Raw genomic sequence first — 18,299 nt, forward strand, 5'->3', positions numbered from 1 at the left:
ACCTAAATTGTAGGAATGTTTTTTTTAATGTTTTGGCACTCTACTTTACTGTCAGAAAATAGGCTTGTGATGGCTTGTAATAGGCCATTCATACAGTAGATTTGGGTGCAAAGAGTCTTTTGAAAGAGAATATGTTTGAATCTTCAAACACCAAATAGAACAATAATCATTAAGAACTTTAACGTAAGTCCATTGAAAAGTCAAACCCTTTTTGGTTGCAAAGGAGGCGAGTTTAGGAAATGTCTCACTATACCTTCTGATTCAGGCATGATAATCACGGGGTGGTCTTGTGTGTTGATGAGACCACTCAGGTAAGAATTCTGCTCATTCAAACCTTCCTCATTCTGCACAAGAACACTTTCAATGTTGCTCACTTTACAGCTGATTCCACATCCCGGGACAGCCTGGAAATCTGTACAATATGCCAAAGAATCTGTACCAAGCTCCTAGAAAAGTAAATGGTGAAAGAATAGTAAAACAACTCCACCTGAATCTTCTGTGTATGTTCTGCAAAACTTACTTACAATTACAATTCAAATAAAACCTCAAAAGACTGATACAAGCCTGAAGTTAAATGCAGAAAGCAGCAGAGGAAGGTCCAAGCTGAAAGCCCTGATACTTTATGGCTATAGACGTCTAATGCATCAGGAGAGTAACATCTATATAGTCATGAAATGCACCAGCGATAGTCAGCCTGGACCTACCTGCAACTGAGGCTTGTGTTAAAGTCTATTAGATATCTTCTGTGCTTGTAAGCGTTAATTCTGTACGTGTTTTTCCATGCAGGGAACAATGAAGCATAATGTTAAGAGATTTGTGAAACTGTCCCAACTGTTTTTTTTTTTTTGGAGACACAGCGCATACATACGTATTTCTTGCAAGCCTTGGCCTCAAGCTATCAGTTATAGCCACCCCCCTTTCCTCCATGTCCCTAACCTTTACCCCAAGGCTGGGTCCTCCTTCAGCCCTGCTCCTGATACAAGTGAAAGTCATTGTTATCCTATCTGATGTCTGTCACTTGTGCCATGGATACAAACATACAATTATTACAAATCAATGAGAGCAAGTTTTGGCATTCTTTGGCTTGATCATGTATATTCCGCTTCCTGAACACAGTTATTGTATACAATTTCATTATTTTACTTTATTAAAATCGAATACTCACATATTTTTTTCTTTGAATTGCTAAGTATTGAGCCAGTTGGCCATGTATTAATTAAGAAGATCTAGGCCAAGCAATAAAAGCCATTACCTCTTTGCAGTATTTCGTCACAGCCATTCCTAAGGGATGTTCGCTGCTGGCCTCTGCCGTCCCAATCACTGCTAGCATCATTTTCAGAGGCAGCTTGACCACGTCGCCCAGCAGCAGCACTCGCATGACTTTAGGGACTCCATGCGTTATTGTGCCAGTCTTGTCAAACATCACCGTCTTGATCTAAAATAACCACAACCAAAATCTGAAGACCTGCATACCCTTTCGGCATGGACATGGAATTGTTACATGCCACGTTAATATTACATGTAGACAAATGGCTGCAATGCTCTTCTGAGCCCTCATACTGTACTACTCAATGGGGCCTCAATGATTTAAAAATGACATTAAAAATAGGACTTCTTGTGGCTGTACTCTCATATTTTGATTGTTTATAGTTGGTTTACTTTCGTAGCTAACTCCTGGTGGCCTTTGTACTATGCTCATATTTGAAAAGAAATGTGTGCATTACAATTTTAGTGCTAAATAGTAGTACAAACCTTCATAAAACGTGTGTAATGTATGAGGGTCGTTATGTAACTTAAAACATTTGCCGCATAATTCTTTGTTTGAAATGAATTTTGCCGGATTGTGTCATGTGGAATACCTGATCGATGCAATTGAATTAAAACATAATTGTGTCTTTTTTATTTGTATATAGTATTACTAAATATAAACTACTGTAATAATATTTATAAGTGCCATAATGTGAAAATATTACATTTAGTATAAAATCCAGTCAGAAATTGACAGGTAACAGTTGTATGGAGGTAGGTGGCACCTCCCCCCAGAGCTCCCTACTCCTCACCTTTTTAACTTGGGAGGTATTTTCACTTTGCTGCAAAGAACAGGATCTACTATGGTTCTTTCCCCTCATACAGAGGTAAAAGGAAAGGTTCCCAGTGTAGTGTAGGACCTGCATTAATTTGGTTATACCTTGACGTTGGTATGCAGGCTTTGGCCAAAGGCTTTAACTAAATAAATATGTTTTGTCAATGGGATGTAGCATTGGGCACACTTCTTTTGTTGTATACATACAATTTACAGCTGTACGGCAAGCGCAGTCTCTTCCTGAGCGCCAAAGTAAATGAAAAAAATATTTTTCTGCAGCTGATGGCGCACTTATACTATATGTGGAGTCCAGATGCTGAGCATTTATCAAGTCATATGGATACAGTTAACTCTTGAAGCACCAGTTCTTTTATCTTCATGAGGTAAATTATGCCCAGATCACTGAAGTTCACCTCTACATTTAAAAAGCACAAATATGATCATTTGCTTACAAGAATGGAATGGATGCCCACTTACTGAAATACATGTAAACTGCTTTTGATTAACTGACCTTGTGTGCCATCTCCAGAGGTTCACCACCTTTGATAAGGATACCATTTTGTGCAGCAACACCTGTGCCAACCATCACGGCTGTGGGAGTCGCCAGTCCGAGAGCACAGGGGCAGGCGATAGAGAGCACTGTGATTGAGGTCTGGAACGCCACCCGTATAACTACTTCAGCTTCCGAGATATTTTTACTGTAACTCTGAAACGAGAAAGTCAGTGAATGGTAACTGTGCCGTGGTACAATAAAAGGAATTCATGTCACATGTGGGTGGCAAACATGCAGTTCCTGGAAAAGCACAAGGGCAAGCAAAGATTGTCATTGAGTTGTGCAAGGTCTAGCCCAGGGATGCTCAACTCCAGTCCTCAAGCCCCCCAAAAGGTCAGCCACCTGTGCTGAAGCTGGGATATCCTGAAAACCTGACCTGTGGGGTTATATATATATATATATATTAATTTCACACCATGTGAAAACAACCATAAAATGGTCGAACCACGTTTCGAACCACTCAGGGTCCTTTCTCAAGCTCTAGATAAAAGCGTTCTAAGGTCAATGGCTCCAGCAGCACGTGTGCGAACACTCCTCCTTCCTGACCTCTTCCATGTATTATGAATTGGATAGGTTTATTTTCCAGTATTAAGGGGGCACAGGCTTCAAGCTGGACAAACTCTCTAATGGCTCCACGAAGCAAAACTCAACACACCCTACGCGTTTCACTGGTGTCCGTCCGGCTTCCTCAAGGGCTCAGTGCCCTTCAAGAAGGAGTAGTGTTTGGACACATGCTGCTGGAGCCAGGGACCTCACAACGCTTTTATTCAGTGTGTGAGTGCATTGTTTTTATTTCTTCCATTCATATAAAATGTTTTAACAGAATTCGGCTACGTTGACATTTTATCTCTTTCGTACCCAACATATCTTGGAGCTGTCCTTGCTCGTGCTAACATCTAGATACCCATTGCTGATCTTTAACGCTGAAAAGATTTTGGAATATGTGAGTGCATTTGACGCTGGCCTACTGGTGGTTCTGCTCACATTTTTTATATACTGTGTTACTATATATTATTTTGCGTTCTCTTTCCTCCACATATCTTATGACAGCTGCGCTCCTGTTTCATCCCAGACAATGTGCTTTTGACCCCGGAAAGGTCTTTTTAGAGCAGCACCTCATAAATAAAACGGGTTGCATTTATTCATTTTAATTTATACAATATTTCACCCTTTATTCATAATATCACTTGTTTATTCACTTTACACTTTAATAAATCAGTTTGCATTGAAACACTTTGCCGTGTATGATATATGTACACACACATACATACACACACACACACACACACACACACACGTGTTCAGGAAAAAAGGGACCCTTCTGTTTTTCATCATATCTTCTCTATTTCTTGCTCAATCCCCATGGAAATTTGTACAATTGTTGGTCTGTTATGTAGATTAACACTATATAAGAAGCACAATGTAGACAATCAACTGATGTTAACTAAATGGATGTCACTGTATTATGTCAACAAGTACCAGATACACAGCGGTAGATTAAATGAGAAACGGGAGTTTTTCCAATCTGAAACACTAAGATTACTATAGAGGGGGTTCAAAGTGTGATTTCAAAATGTCCTCCTGCTGAAACGCGCGCCCGAAGACGAGCATGCCACTGTCTGATTGCATAGTCTATAACGCGTCGATCCAGCTGCTCCCACTCCTGAATGATACGTTGTTTTCCGTATTTGTTTGTGCAGTCCTCATAGCGACCAGCCTTTATCAGGAAACATTTTATGTTAGCGCGTTTTGAACTATAATTCTTGCTCTCTCTCTCAAGCACTTTGTAACGTTTTTATCTTCTTCGCTAAACACCATTTTGTAACTATGCACTTGATGAGGTCATCACGCCCTCACCAATTCCAAAGAACATTTATTAGATTATCAAATAATTCTCAAAATGTAATAATCTACTGTGACAGATCTAGAATTGCTCACATTTTCATAAAAATGTTGCGATTGTTCTGCAAAATATGCCAAAAAAATAAAAGGGGTCCCAGTTTTTCTGAGCACTGCATGTATATGTGTACACATACGTATACGCACACATATACACACATTTGTGTTACTGTTTGTGATGTACATGCTACAGAAGGATTTCAGAGACAAACCTACATTTCTGGAATGCAGACAGAAATTAAGAAGTTACTTACAGGAAAGTATTTCACAATGATATCAAAATTCACAAAGCCAATGGTGATCCAGGTCAATGAGGTTACTATGGAAATAATGATGATAAAAGGAACAAAGTATCCACTTATTTTGTCTGCCAGCTGTTGGATTGGTGCCTACAATAAAGGGAAAACAAGTTACTTGCTAGGAGATAAAGTGTGAACAAGTATACAGCAGGGCCCCGCTTCTCGGCGCCCCGCTTCTCGGCGCTCCGCTTTTCGGCGGTCCGCCGATACGGCGGCACCGAGAAGGGGGCCGCCATCTTTGATCCTATGTTGCGCATGCGCAGAATGGGCGGTTGCGCCCGGCGCGCATGCGCAGACCGTAGTTTGCGTGCGCATACTGTAGTTTGTGCACGCAGACCATAGGTCGCGCATGCGCAGAACGGCAAAAATGCCGATATGCGCATGCAAAGAACTGAAAATCGCCGGATCCGCTTTCCGCCGATTTTGACTATACGGTGGGCCCCTGGAACGGAACCCACCGTATACCCGGGGCCCTCCTGTATTGCAAAATACAGAGCTGTTTATTGTAACTGAGGTTTGTATGTTCAAATTACTATTTCAAGATTTTTTGGAATTTTTTAAAAAATATTTTAAACGGGGGCTTTAATTTTCTGCATGTTTGCATGGCAATATTGGAGAGAGAGTCGTGCAACAGGTGACAAAATTGCAACAGCATACCACAAATAATTACATTGGGCAAACAGTACTGTACATTTTCACTTGTGTTCTGGTGGTGATTAAAGCGTTTGTCACACACACAAATCCCACACATAAACCAACATAAAATAATAATTTGTAAATTTACAGGTTCTCATTATAAAATGCTAGATAAACTATTTATTTCATGCTCATCACATATCACATTTTCGGTCCCACTGTGGAACTGTCCCGGGAGTCAGAATAATAGTCCCCGTGGGGTTCGAAATGTTCAGAACTTTTGCAGCTGCACCATAACTTATGTTTATACAGTTGTAGCCAGACTTCCTTTCCCCCTGAGATGTAGCCAGACTTCCTTTCCCCCTGAGATGTAGCCAGACTTCCTTTCCCCCTGAGATGTAGCCAGACTTCCTTTCCCCCTGAGATGTAGCCAGACTTCCTTTCCCCGTGACTGGGGGCAGAAAAGTTATTTCCCACAGCAAATAATGAAATCGTCGCAGTGACCGACCACGGCTCACTCAGTGCTATCCTGCGGCTTCTGTAGTTCACAGAATTGCTGCTAGGTGGTGCTAGTGTTGAGGGAAAGTAAATTCAGTGTCGTCTGAGGTTATTACTACTGTATGAGCATCCATGGAACACATGTGCTGTCTCATCCAAAACAGTACAGTGAAAGTGCAAAAAAATTGGCTGAAGCAGGGGATAGTCGTTCTCTGCCGGATATACTCGTGAACAGCCATACCAGAAAATATTGGTGTTCTATGGTGGGGAGCGCCCATGGCAAGATCTTTTAAGCCTTTAAAAAAAAACAACTTTTAGTTACTTTATGTTTGCAACAAAACCCTAACCCCATTATTGTTCTCCTGTTACCCCTAGGGAGCAACTGGAGATGTGATATGCACATTTGTCAGGGTGCACTGGGACAGGCATCCCATGGACCTCCTCCCCAACTGGGTCACTCCCCCATTTTGACACCATGTCCCCACGTGGGCGATTGAGGTTTGTATTATACAGGGTTATCAGGTTTTCAAAGCGGGTGTTGTTTACGGGTTATCCTTCTAACTTCTATCATTATCTACATTTTTAAAAAGCATCAGGAGAGGGGGCTAGGCTTCGCCTCATAAGGCGTTCATATGAAAAGGCAACAGGCTGGTACGTACACATCAGTTTAAAGCCAAATACTCTGGCATCCTACGGCACAGTATCCACAGTGAGTCTATTAAACGAACACTGACGTCCTCCTTTGTCTACATGAGTTTTAACCAGGCAGATCGGGCCAGCAGTCTTGTGCCCATGTCATGGGGTCAGATATACTTTTTCTTTTGTCGTTGAGGATTTTTGAGGGTGGTGGGGTGTTTGAAGTGATAGGGACGGTGTTGGGGGTGAAGTTGGGCAAGAAAGCTTTTGTGGTTATGGAGAATTTGTGTGAGAGGGACAAGGTTTGTGTGTGTGTGTGTGAGTAGATAATGTATTTGTGTCTGTATGAGTCACAGTGGCTAATGTGTGTGTTGAGATGTTTAAAGCAGCAATACTACATTACCCACCTTTTTTCTTATTTGTAAATTATGTGGCAATGTATAATTGTACATTCTTACATAAGCTGGCAATCGTTTGGTGCTCCTGTTATAAATCTGTAAAAATCCTGAATGTGTGCCTAACATAATGGCTGCATTTCAGTTTCCAATCAATCCTTCAGTTAGTGTAACGCAGCAACTACAATGTATTCTTATATTACTACGGTAACATTGACTTATTACAGGCTTCAGCTCAAACTGCTGGGAATATTGGAATAACTTATCACATAATAGGTATAGAAAAAAAGGTGCACTCACATGACCCCTTGTTTGGAACTGCCTCGGGCGCACGCCATTCGCAAAACGGCGCAATCCATGCAGCTATGTATTATCCTTCCAAGCAGGAAAAAAAGGCAGCACTCAAGAGGACTAGTATTGGATTTATGTAAAATTTATGAAATCAAAGGTCCATGGTTAGGACCAAAACATCGATCTGATTTCACTTTAAATAAATCCAATATTAGTCCTGTGGAGTGCTGCCCTTTTTACACAAACAGGAAAGTGTTACAAAAATCTTGCTCTGCTTGGGAGGTGGCTAAACCTGCTATAGAAATCAAAGGATGCTCAGTATATTAAAACCCATAAAAAATGGCATTAAGAGTTGAATTTAAAAAAAATAAAAACTTAAAAATTAAAAAAGGTCACTATTATCTAATACAGGACTAATTTATGTATTTAAAAAAATATATATATGTATATATATTTTCACATGTTTTGCCGCTTTAAAGCAAAAAGAGAGGGTATGTTTGTTTGTGATGGCAAGGTGTCCTTAGTGAGTTGAATGTGCTCCACAGGGCTTGTGCCTCACAGCTGCTCCTGACTGTCAGCAGGACTTCTGATTACTTTGGTCTCTTAGCAACCTCCCAGCTACTTCCACATTTGTTGTTGGACTGTGCATGTGCAAAGTAGGTTTTTGTTTTAGGATTTGATTTGCCTTAAAGGAACAGTGTGCCTATTATTTATTGTGATATGCAGAAAAAAAACCACCGTAGGTTAATGCCTAAAATATGCAGTTTGGACTCATACTGACCCTACCATGAGGCCGTCTTGCCACAGGTGAGTGTAAAGTGGGATGCTACAAATCTGAAGGTCATTAGAAGAAAATGTGTTAAGGCCACAAACTCAGGCAGAAAACCAAACCAGGATCGCTGTGCTGTGTAAAACAAACGTGACTAGCGAGTGCTGTGTGTAAAGTCTGCACGGTCAGGTTTTCAAAATGGCCGACTGGAAATATTTGTTTTGCAATGCACTTAGCCATGTGAAACAGTGTCCCTTTAGGCAATAGGATTAGGATGATGAGGATGATGACTCGTATGTTGCCCCGGAAAAAGAGCCATACCTGTACACGTAAATGAAAGCTGCACTAGCGACATGTCCAGAGCGCAGGACCCCACAACCCTGGAATCAGTGATCAGTGATCAGTGATCAGGAATTTGGAATCCCACCATCTAGAATGAGACCAGGTGATGAGCTGAAGGATTTAGTATGCTGGGCCCGTCGTGAACTCGGTCACACAGAAAAGTTCTCAATTATAAACAGTGGCAACAAGAGCAGCATGAGAAATATTAACTCCTGTAGAAACAACAGCAAGCACGCGTTGCGCGCGCAAGGAAGATGCAGAAACTGGTAACAATGAGTGTGTGTGCAGTACTACTGATGTCTCAGCGATACCAAAGTAAAACGGAAGAGACAGAAAAAGAAAAAAGTGTTTCTCAACCTACAGAGGAAGTTACAGAAACATTTGAGATGTCAGAAGACAATGCGCCAGAAAGGAGCCGAGATGTCCTGCAGACCAGAGTGACCAGCGGAATCCTCACGGGAATGGCAGCAAAGAAAAAGGAGGAGCGAAAGAAAGATGAATTCTTGAACCAGGATAAAAGATGCCTTAACTCCTACACTCCAATCTGCCAGCCATGATTATGATTTCCTCGGGGAACAATTGGACAAGGAGAGAGAGGCCAACGCCGAGTTGCAGAGGTGTCTACTCCAAGCTTTACTTGAGTATGCAGCTTTGGAGAAAACTGAGCGTCTTGAGGAGTGAGTTGGAGGAGGTGACTAGTCTGGAGAGGGCAAGCGCTACAATTGCCACCATGGATGAAAAGCAAAGCAAGTTTGACAAAATGATTGCTAACCTGAAACAGAAGTATAAGGAGGCAGAGAGACTAGTCTCTCAGAAGGAGGTCCGCGATATCAACACAGAGCTGCGTTCATTGAAGGATGCCTAAGAAAAGGTCCTGAATGATATCGACACTAAAAAGAGAGAATAGAAATCTGAAAGAAGAGGTTTCAGATTTGACTGGTCTGGTCAGTGAAGGAAATGAGAAGCTTCACAAAAGGTGAAGGAACAATAAAAGTTAGAAGTGCAGAAAGCACTGGAGGATGGAGAGAGAATGCTGCGAAAAGACTGCTTCTCCCTGGAACAATGCACTCAAGCACAGCATATACAGTACTGCAGAGCCAGCTGCACGAGCTAACTATGTGTCTACAGGTGACAAAGGAGAAACAAGTAGATGCTGAGGAGAAGCAGCGAACTCTGCAGGAAGAAAGCCTCCAGGCTGCTAACAAAGTACAGGTGCTGCAGGAGTGTTTGAGCAGCCAGTATGTCCCCGCAGAGCAGCATAAGGAGCTGAAGGCCACACAGAGCATCACCAGAGTATCGCTGGAGGAGGAGCCTAGAGGCCAGGTGACTCTTTATGGGAGGGAGCAGGAGAAGGTACAGAAACTGGAGCAAGAGCTGGAGGAGCAGAGAAGCTGCTCCATCCCCAAGAGTCAGAACACAGGGGGAGTGGCTCAGTGAGTAACGACACTGACTGGCATGGAGTTTGAAGTAGGGGAACCTGGTTCAATTTCTGGTGTCGGCTCCTTGTGACCTTGGGCAAGACACTTTATCTTCCTGTGTCTCAGGCATCAAAAAACATAGATAGTAAGCTCCACGGGGCAGGGACCTGTGCCTGCAAAAGGTCTCTGTAAAGCGCTACGTAAAACTGCCAGTCTCATTCTGATTAGAGACTGCATCTTTATAGCAGCTCCTCTCAGGGCACGGAATCTACTTCCGACCAGGTGGGTACAGTAGTACAACTGGACTTTTATTGCGCTACTCCATCGTAATTTGGTTCTTGTATTCTGCGTTTTGTGAAAAGCAGATTGCAGTACTGCATCGACATTGCAGATACGGTTATAGGACGGCACAGCTTGCTTATGACGTAGGATCTACATCTAGACTGAATCACACTAGCCGCTTTCTTCACATCCCTGTAGCATTTTTGTTGCTGATACTTTCTAACATTGGACTGTAGTAGAATCACACATTCCATCAAGTATTCATACTTATTTCTTTGCTACTTCATTCTCCAAAAGAACTGAATAACATGAGCTGCTTTACTCTGGCGATAAAGCCGGCGAGCTCTCATCCCTCTGTAGACAGGCTTTATGATGACAGTTGTGGAGCGCTTACGCAAGTAGCTTTCTCTCTCCATCCTTCCTTGGATAAAATCTGAAGTGTCAGAATGCTTTTCTCTCTTTGCAACAAGTTTAGTTCCTCAGTGAAAATGCTATTTCTTAAGTACATCCTGCAATTCTCCTCTCTGAGCCTCCACCTCTTCCTGGTGCTTGCTCTGAGTTTGCATCAATGAAACTTTCATTATATTATGGAGCTCTACAGAGTCCTTCGCTAGGGTCGCAGCTGCTTGCCTTTTTACAGGCTTCATTCTCCTGGGTGTGATGATGATGATGATGATAATAAATAATAGCATATTCTTGTATAGCGCTGCTAGTTTTACGTAGCGTTTTACAGAGACATTTTGTAGGCACAGATCCCTGTCCCGTGGAGCTTACAATTTAAGTTTTTGGTGCCCAAGGTCACAAGGAGCCGACTCCGGGAATTGAACCAGGCTCCCCTGCTTCAAACTCAGTGCCAGTCACTGTCTTTACTCCGTGGCAGATACGGCCTTGGCCCCTGAGACAGATAGTTATTCGGTGTGGCCGGGTGTTCTGACTTCTGCTTTTCTGGCCCGGTATCAGAAATATGTAATGGCCCATAGATCTATGCCCAAACCTCCCTGGGACAAAGAGATATGTGGATGCCCAGTATGTTACCAGGAATACCGTCCTGCTCTCGCTTTAGAGAGAGTGGATCATGGCATCAGACGACCCCCCTAACAAAAAGGTTCTCCATGTTGGGAGGGACCCTAGTTCTGCAACACAGCAATTTGATTGTTGTATTCAAATATAAGCTGTATAACGATATTCATTGAAATATGTTATCATGCATATTGAAATGTGATCAACCTTTATGTGAAATTTTTTATCTTGTTTTTGTTCAGGTTTCATTTGACGATGGTAACCGAAAATTTAGGACCCAAGCGGGGTCGTTGGGAATCCACCAGAGGGAGGGTTTAGTCAGGTCACCTGATGGCTACTATTCTGCCCTTGGGCTGGCTGTAAACCTGGTACAATCAGGTTGCCAGTAGTTGCTATGGGGGTTTCCCCCTCTACTTTGGTACTGCACTTAAGTGATAGCACGGGGTGGTACATCCTGTTGTAGCTGGGTCAACGGGGTGCCCGCCTCCTGGCTGTACTTAAAGGCAGGACCGTCCTAAGGTTAGGAGTGTCCTTCCCCCTCTGAGGAAGGCAGGTCACACAACTGGGAGTTTGAGATTGGGCCTTCCTTCGTGCTCTTCCCTCCGGGGAAGAGTGAGTGTGTACCATACCTCTGCCTCCGCTAGGGAGGTGCGGAAGAGCTAGGACGGCAGAAGCCTGCCGTGTAACTGTGCTGTACAGAGTAAATAAACCGTTCCTGTTGTTATATACCTCCTGGCTGGTGCGTGACCTTACTGGGGGGAGAGGTAATAAGTTCTACCGTAGGAGATCACCTTCAGCTCCTGGAGCCTACGGCAGATGGAGGCTTTGCACTGCTAAAGAGATATGTGGGGTATGAACCCCAGAAGCCTAGTCCTGTGTCCCCACTACCATCGGCAGATGACTCAGCCCTCCTGTTGCCTGCAGGTATATGCACCACACACTGTAGTAATGGACACATCTCCCACCGGGTGGGGGAAACACATACATAACATCTATTTGGAATATATATTTTTACCTTTGACATCTGAGCTTCTTCTACTAATTTGACAATCTGTGCAAGAGTGGTATCAGAACCAACATGTGTTGCTTCAACAAGTACTGAGCCGTATGCATTTATGGAACCAGCAATGACCGTGCTCCCAGGTTTCTTTCGGACAGGCATAGGTTCACCTGGAGGATAGATGCACAAGGAAAGAGGTACAGTATATTACAGTATTTCAGGTTTATTTAATAAGTTCAGCTGTGTGTAGGAAATGAAAACTCATAAAAGAAGAGCAAATGTATTATCATGTAGGACTTAATGTTATGCCAATTTATGATGAGTGGGGATACATTGCTTGCTTTTGCACATGTGCTTACAAACATAATGCACCATTGTAAGAAAAAAAATCAACACTCTTCATTCACTACAATATTTATTTTCACTAATGCAAACAGAACTAATATTCCCATACTCCTTCCACATCATGTCTTTCAATACCACTCAAGGTCTCTACCACACTGTCTTACAAGCCTGAAGTCTCCTTCCTCTTTTTTACCCCACTTAACAATTACAGCCTCTTCCACCTTTACACAATTACCAAAGTACCTTTCCACGTAAACTTTACTATCCTGTTTATCCATTCACTTAAGGTACAAATGTAGCCATCTTAAGAGTTCCCTCTTGAGGTATGCTCAGGTAGACTGCAGTATTCTGCAACATTACAACTGAATCCTATGGAAACTGTAATATTCTAATCCAGGGGTGCGCAAGATTTTTTTGAGGGGTGGGAGGACACGGCGGTTGCAGAGGGCCAGTGCTCTACCCCGAGGCATTTAAGTTAAAGGCCTCTGCAACCTCAACTTACCGGGATTTAGTAGGTTTCTGAACGCGTCGCCATGGCGATGCCGCGGGGTCATGTGACGTGTGCATCACCATGGTAACGCACATCAATTGACGCTGTGGGGTCACGTGACGTCACATGACCTGTGGCATCCTTTGGCGCCGGGTCACAGGAAAGGGGGGGTGCGAGTGCTGGCACACAAGGGGGCACAGCTCAGAAACTTTGCGCACCCGTTCTAATCTGAGGCATGCCTGGGAATATTGAGTTATCTGGGGGAACAGCGAGACCCGCTACATCTGTACCTCACCATAATTAGGTAGGCTCCTCACTAATTACCATCTTTCGTGTCGTCTTCCAGTCCTACACATTGAAATTGCTGATGCCATGCTCATTTATCCCAACCACCACTTTTTCTGGGTCTTCTATGTAAATCTCCACATCATTTATAATCATATTCAGGGTCCTGGTCTTCAAGTGTAAAGCTCCATGGGACACTGCTCTGCACTGCATCTCATGTCTCTCCTCTTAGACATTCGTCAACATACCCTTCCTATAAGTTGTTGTCTTTCTTCCCCATCTTCAAAAATGCCAACTCCACCTCCAATACTTTGTGGAGGCTAGACCCTTCCTTTATACGCTCAGCCGTACACCTCTCCTGGCAGTGACATGTTGAAGTGAATGCATCCTGGTGCTCTCTTTTAAATCAAACACCTGGAATTATGTTACAAAGCTCCTTTGTAAAATAGTAACCGAATCCTCAGAGGTGTCCCTTACTCCCTCTATTAGTGGCACTGCTGCCTATTTAGCAGGGCTTGCCATATACCACGTGGAGTGTCTGTGCTACTTTATCTGGCAAAGATGGGGCAGTCAAAAGGTGAAGAAAAAACTTAAAATATGTTAAATAAAACATAGAACATTTACAAAGCAGAAATGTGTTATAACACCGTTCACAAAATGCATAAAGCTGGTAATTTTTACATATCATTAACTATGTTGAGTAGATGAGGTCGAAAAAAAAAAAAAAAAAAGATATGTCCATCAAGTTCAACCTATGCTAAATTTAGACGACAGATACTTATCCTATATTTGTATTTACAGTATTTTAACCCAGAGGAAAGCAAACAAAAAAAAAAACCTAGTGAAACGTCATCCAGCGATGTCTCATAAGGGGAAAAATAACGTGGCACAATAAATATTATTTCACAGATCTATTTATAGGAAATAGAAAACTTCTGGAGGATGCCGAGAGGAGTAAAGTAAAGGCAAATAACCTGTGATAAGAGACTCGTCTGCCATAGAACTGCCTTCAATTACTTTTCCATCAACTGGAAACTTCCCCCCGGGGACAACTTTTACAATATCTCCTCGTTGGACCAATTCTACAGCCACCTGCTCTTCCCTGCAAAATACAGAAGACATTACTAATAATGCATCCTTGTATAATAAACTCTCACCACAAACAGGTCTATTTATCAAGGGAATTTGAGCCTAATTGACTGAGAGAGCCATTATTTTCTTGTCAATTTGTTAAGATACATTGCTCCAATATTGCATCATTTGTACTGATTTACAGTGTGGGCGAGTTTAACGCACGAGGAGTGAAGTTTGTTTCCCTTAAATGTGCATCTAAAACCTTGCTAGGTTCTCTTATATTCTACACAACTGCAAACACAAATTGATACAGTGCAACATTTATGCCTGTGTACCCGAGGTCACCCTCCAAACTATTACACCATATAACTTTCTGTATAAGCAAACAAAAAGCATTGGAACAAAGGGAAAACAAAACTGGGTTATCTTTCCCTAAGGTGACATTTACATATGTTTTGCAAAAAGTCTATATTATAATATAGGCGCTTTAAGACCCCTTAGGTCCATTGTACAGATAGATGGATACCATTAAAGTAATTTTCAGTGTTAAAATAAAGTTATTATAGAATCCTCAAATTTATAGTCATTTAAGCTTTGTTCATTGAGTACCTGAGTTATGGACAGAAGCTCCCAGAGAGAGAACATCTGGACTAGCACAAACAAATAATTAAAACCAGTTCATGAGTATATGTTTGAAGGCAAAACATTAAAGTCACTTTTTAGATATTTCAAGAAAGCTATTCATAAATAGAAATATGCTCCTAAAGGCATGCCACATTTTTCTAAGTTGTAGGATCAAAATATACCCCCCACATATTTCCACTTCTAGAATGTTAAAAAATAAAACGAGAGAGAATACCTCACGATGGAGTGGTTTGGTCCATGGGTAACAACTGTGGCTTCCGTCGCTTGTAGGGATATGAGCTTGGCAAGGGCTTCAGAAGTTTTACTCTAGGGAACAAGGAAAGTTTCAGTGACATGTTCTACTTATTGTTCTAGGTTATGAAAAAGCGAGATGCTGCAGGCAGTGGTATCTTTTCATTACACCAACATTGGCTTTCAAACCTGCACCTCCTCTTTCAGTGCGGAGAAAAGTAATCGAAGTTTATGCAACTAAGCCCAGCGTTCATTTTATATTAATCAAACATAAATTTGTCAAAGCCTGCAAAGAATATAAAAAGACAACCGAAAAATATTTAACGCAAAAACATTTTCATAAATGCTACGTAAGGTAAATCTATTTTGAAAGAGTTTAGAGCAAACATAAATAACAGATCATGTTCTTAGATATTGGTGTACATACAGATGCAATAATTCTGAATATGCTACAATTAAAGAAGACATTTATGAGGTTTAGAAAGTTACAGTATGTACACTATGACTTTATCTTCAAACAACGATTATGTTGGTCCCCAATTAATGAGTTTACATTTGAGAAAACATGGTGACAAAGAAAAGTGTGTCACTGTAACATTAGCAGGCAAAAGTAACAGCATTAGATGGACTTTACTATGAAATATTTATGGGGATTTTAATCTGCACTTCTTACTCCGCTTGACAGTCTTGTTCGTTTTCATCCAAGTAACAGGAGGAAATGAACGTGTAGCTAACGTGCTGGGTCGCTAGTGCTTAGAACTGAGTGACAGGCTGGAGGGCTTTGTGCTGGTTCTTCTTTTCCAGTCACCAACCAGTGCACCAATGTGCATTTCAATTGTCTTATCGTTATTAATTGGTGCTCAAAGTAAACGGTCATTGGACACTATGGATATCGGTGAGCACTAAAATATTTTTGGGACACCTGTCAACACCACGCTTCAAAGAAAGCAAGAATAAAAGTCAGTGTTACTTAAGGATAGTTACATAATTATAGTTGCTTGAGTCCACCAATTAGCACATTACCTTCACTAGTCATTTTAATTCAAATCATTTTGACAAATAAATAATGTAAATAACAAAAAGTGAAGTACGGTATTATGAGGTTTTGGGGATTGCTACTTGGGCCCTGTGTGAGCTCCATCACCAGATTTCATACGGTCCATGTATCAACGAACAGAAAAGTTTGTTTTGAAGAACGATTTGATACATCTCATCACACTATGTGCATCATGTAATTCTACCCCAACTCCTCCTAATAATATACCACAATCACAAAGCCACAATCACAAAGCCACAATCACAGGGGCCAAAGTACTCCATTACATTGATGCTTGGAGCTGTAAAATGAAAATGATGCATGTTTGCTACAAAATTGCCTTGAAGCATAGATCCCATGAGTCCTAAGACACATAATAGAAAGCAAACAGGAGTGTGTAGTGCTTCGGTGCTGCTAAAGACATGATGTTGCAGTATGTTATGATATTGTGACTGAAAATGATGCTAGCAACATCATCATCATCATATTAGGAAAAAACAATCATCAAAATATAACAAATATTTAATTGAAAATAATTCTCGTGGGTGTCAAGATGGAAAATAGATTCAATGACGCAGGAATATTATAAAACCTTTATATCCAGACACAGCACAATAAAAGAACTGTATCATCTTACAGGTAAGAATTACCATAAGAATTATTCACCAATTAAACGTGTAACACGATATAGCTGGTTTCTTAAAGTGTGCCAAGATTTGGATACCACTATCCTGCCAAGATGTTTTTTTTCTTCTTAAACGATTAACTCCATTTACTGCCAGAGGTACTGACACTGCATTGCAGACACCTCTGGCAGTGAAATGGTTAAATATTTCCAGTATTTAAAACGGAACTTCAAGATTTCCTGGTGAACCCCACTGAGACTAATCTAGCAACATTACCTTTGCTATATGCTCAAGCCATCTCCCCAGGGCAATGAACATGAACAGCATGGGAGGGGTGTCAAAAAACGTCACTGGGCTCTGTTCAGCCTTTTCCACGATGGCCACAATCAGGATAACCACTGAGTAAACATAGGCAATGGTAGTGGCTAGAACGATCAGCACGTCCATGTTAGTGGCTCTGTGCTTCAGGGACTTGTAAGCCTGGACGTAGAAATGCCGCCCTCCAAGGGACTGTTGGGCAACAAAACACATAAGAAAAGACGTTAGCTGCATTGCAAGCAGTGCCATTTTTGTGTATTATTTCTAGTGCTGGAGGCGCTTGTAATGAGCATTCTGCAATGTCGCAGACTCTGCATGTACTGAAGGCATTAAGAAACACTGAAAAGAAACTAGAAATCCAATAAAAATAGGATTCACAATTAAAGATGTATATGTTATTGTTATGTATCTGTTTGCAATAATTCATCAGTAACACAAATTTAACCATGTGTGCGAGTGTGTGTGTATATATATGTATACATACATATTCATATACAAATATTACTTGTGAGCACATTCACATGTCTTAAGACAGGTCTGCAATCCTGCTTTTCGCCATTATCACCTAGCATACAGGGCTTCCACTGCAGCAAGGGATTCTGGGAAATGACATGCAAATGAGCACACAGCGCCACCTTTTGTCTCAAAACCATTATTACATGGAACCCTTAAGCAAATGCTCGCTGTTTTAAACACAGCTTTTAAACATAGCCTGTGATGAGACGCAAAGCCAGTGGACCCACTCACAGACAGACTGTTTCGACCTTGTGGGTCTCATCAGTGTGAGTTTGGTTGTACTGGCTTTGCAATTTGAGACTTGAGTAGGTCTTCACCGCACATTATTTAGGTTATGGTGGGTGAAAAGGTGACAAAAAACCCTCCACCGTATAGCATATAAAAATATTACTTGTGAGCACATATAGCTATATATAACATTTGTAGCAGAAACAGAAATACTAGGTCATTTTAAAAAGGCGGACGGCTGAAGAAAATGTGGAAGACAGTGAACAGTCAAAGAGGATCATGCTACCATATTGCATTACAGGACCTGTAGTCTCAGGGCAAAGAGACCTCATTCCCCAGCATGGTTCGGCAGGACCAGTAGTAACTTCCATGGTCCTCCTACCT

At 41.7% G+C, this 18,299-nt stretch overlaps 1 protein-coding gene across 6 annotated transcripts in view; it reads right to left on the reverse strand.

Annotated features, from left to right (window-relative positions):
* The window catches only part of ATP7B (ATPase copper transporting beta), a 107,689-nt gene that overhangs the window by 20,940 nt on the left and 68,450 nt on the right, over nt 1-18,299 (reverse strand). For all 6 annotated transcript variants that reach the window (XM_075592001.1, XM_075591999.1, XM_075592002.1 and 3 more), the window contains 8 exons: nt 17,130-17,363; nt 15,175-15,266; nt 14,216-14,343; nt 12,137-12,291; nt 4,790-4,924; nt 2,595-2,789; nt 1,253-1,435; nt 254-446 (listed from right to left, as the gene is read on the reverse strand). In XM_075592001.1, coding sequence (XP_075448116.1) covers nt 254-446; nt 1,253-1,435; nt 2,595-2,789; nt 4,790-4,924; nt 12,137-12,291; nt 14,216-14,343; nt 15,175-15,266; nt 17,130-17,363 — 1,315 coding nt within the window. The remainder of the gene's footprint in view (nt 1-253; nt 447-1,252; nt 1,436-2,594; nt 2,790-4,789; nt 4,925-12,136; nt 12,292-14,215; nt 14,344-15,174; nt 15,267-17,129; nt 17,364-18,299) is intronic.

This window comes from Ascaphus truei, chromosome 3 (assembly GCF_040206685.1).
Source record: "Ascaphus truei isolate aAscTru1 chromosome 3, aAscTru1.hap1, whole genome shotgun sequence".
Lineage (NCBI taxonomy): Eukaryota > Metazoa > Chordata > Amphibia > Anura > Ascaphidae > Ascaphus > Ascaphus truei.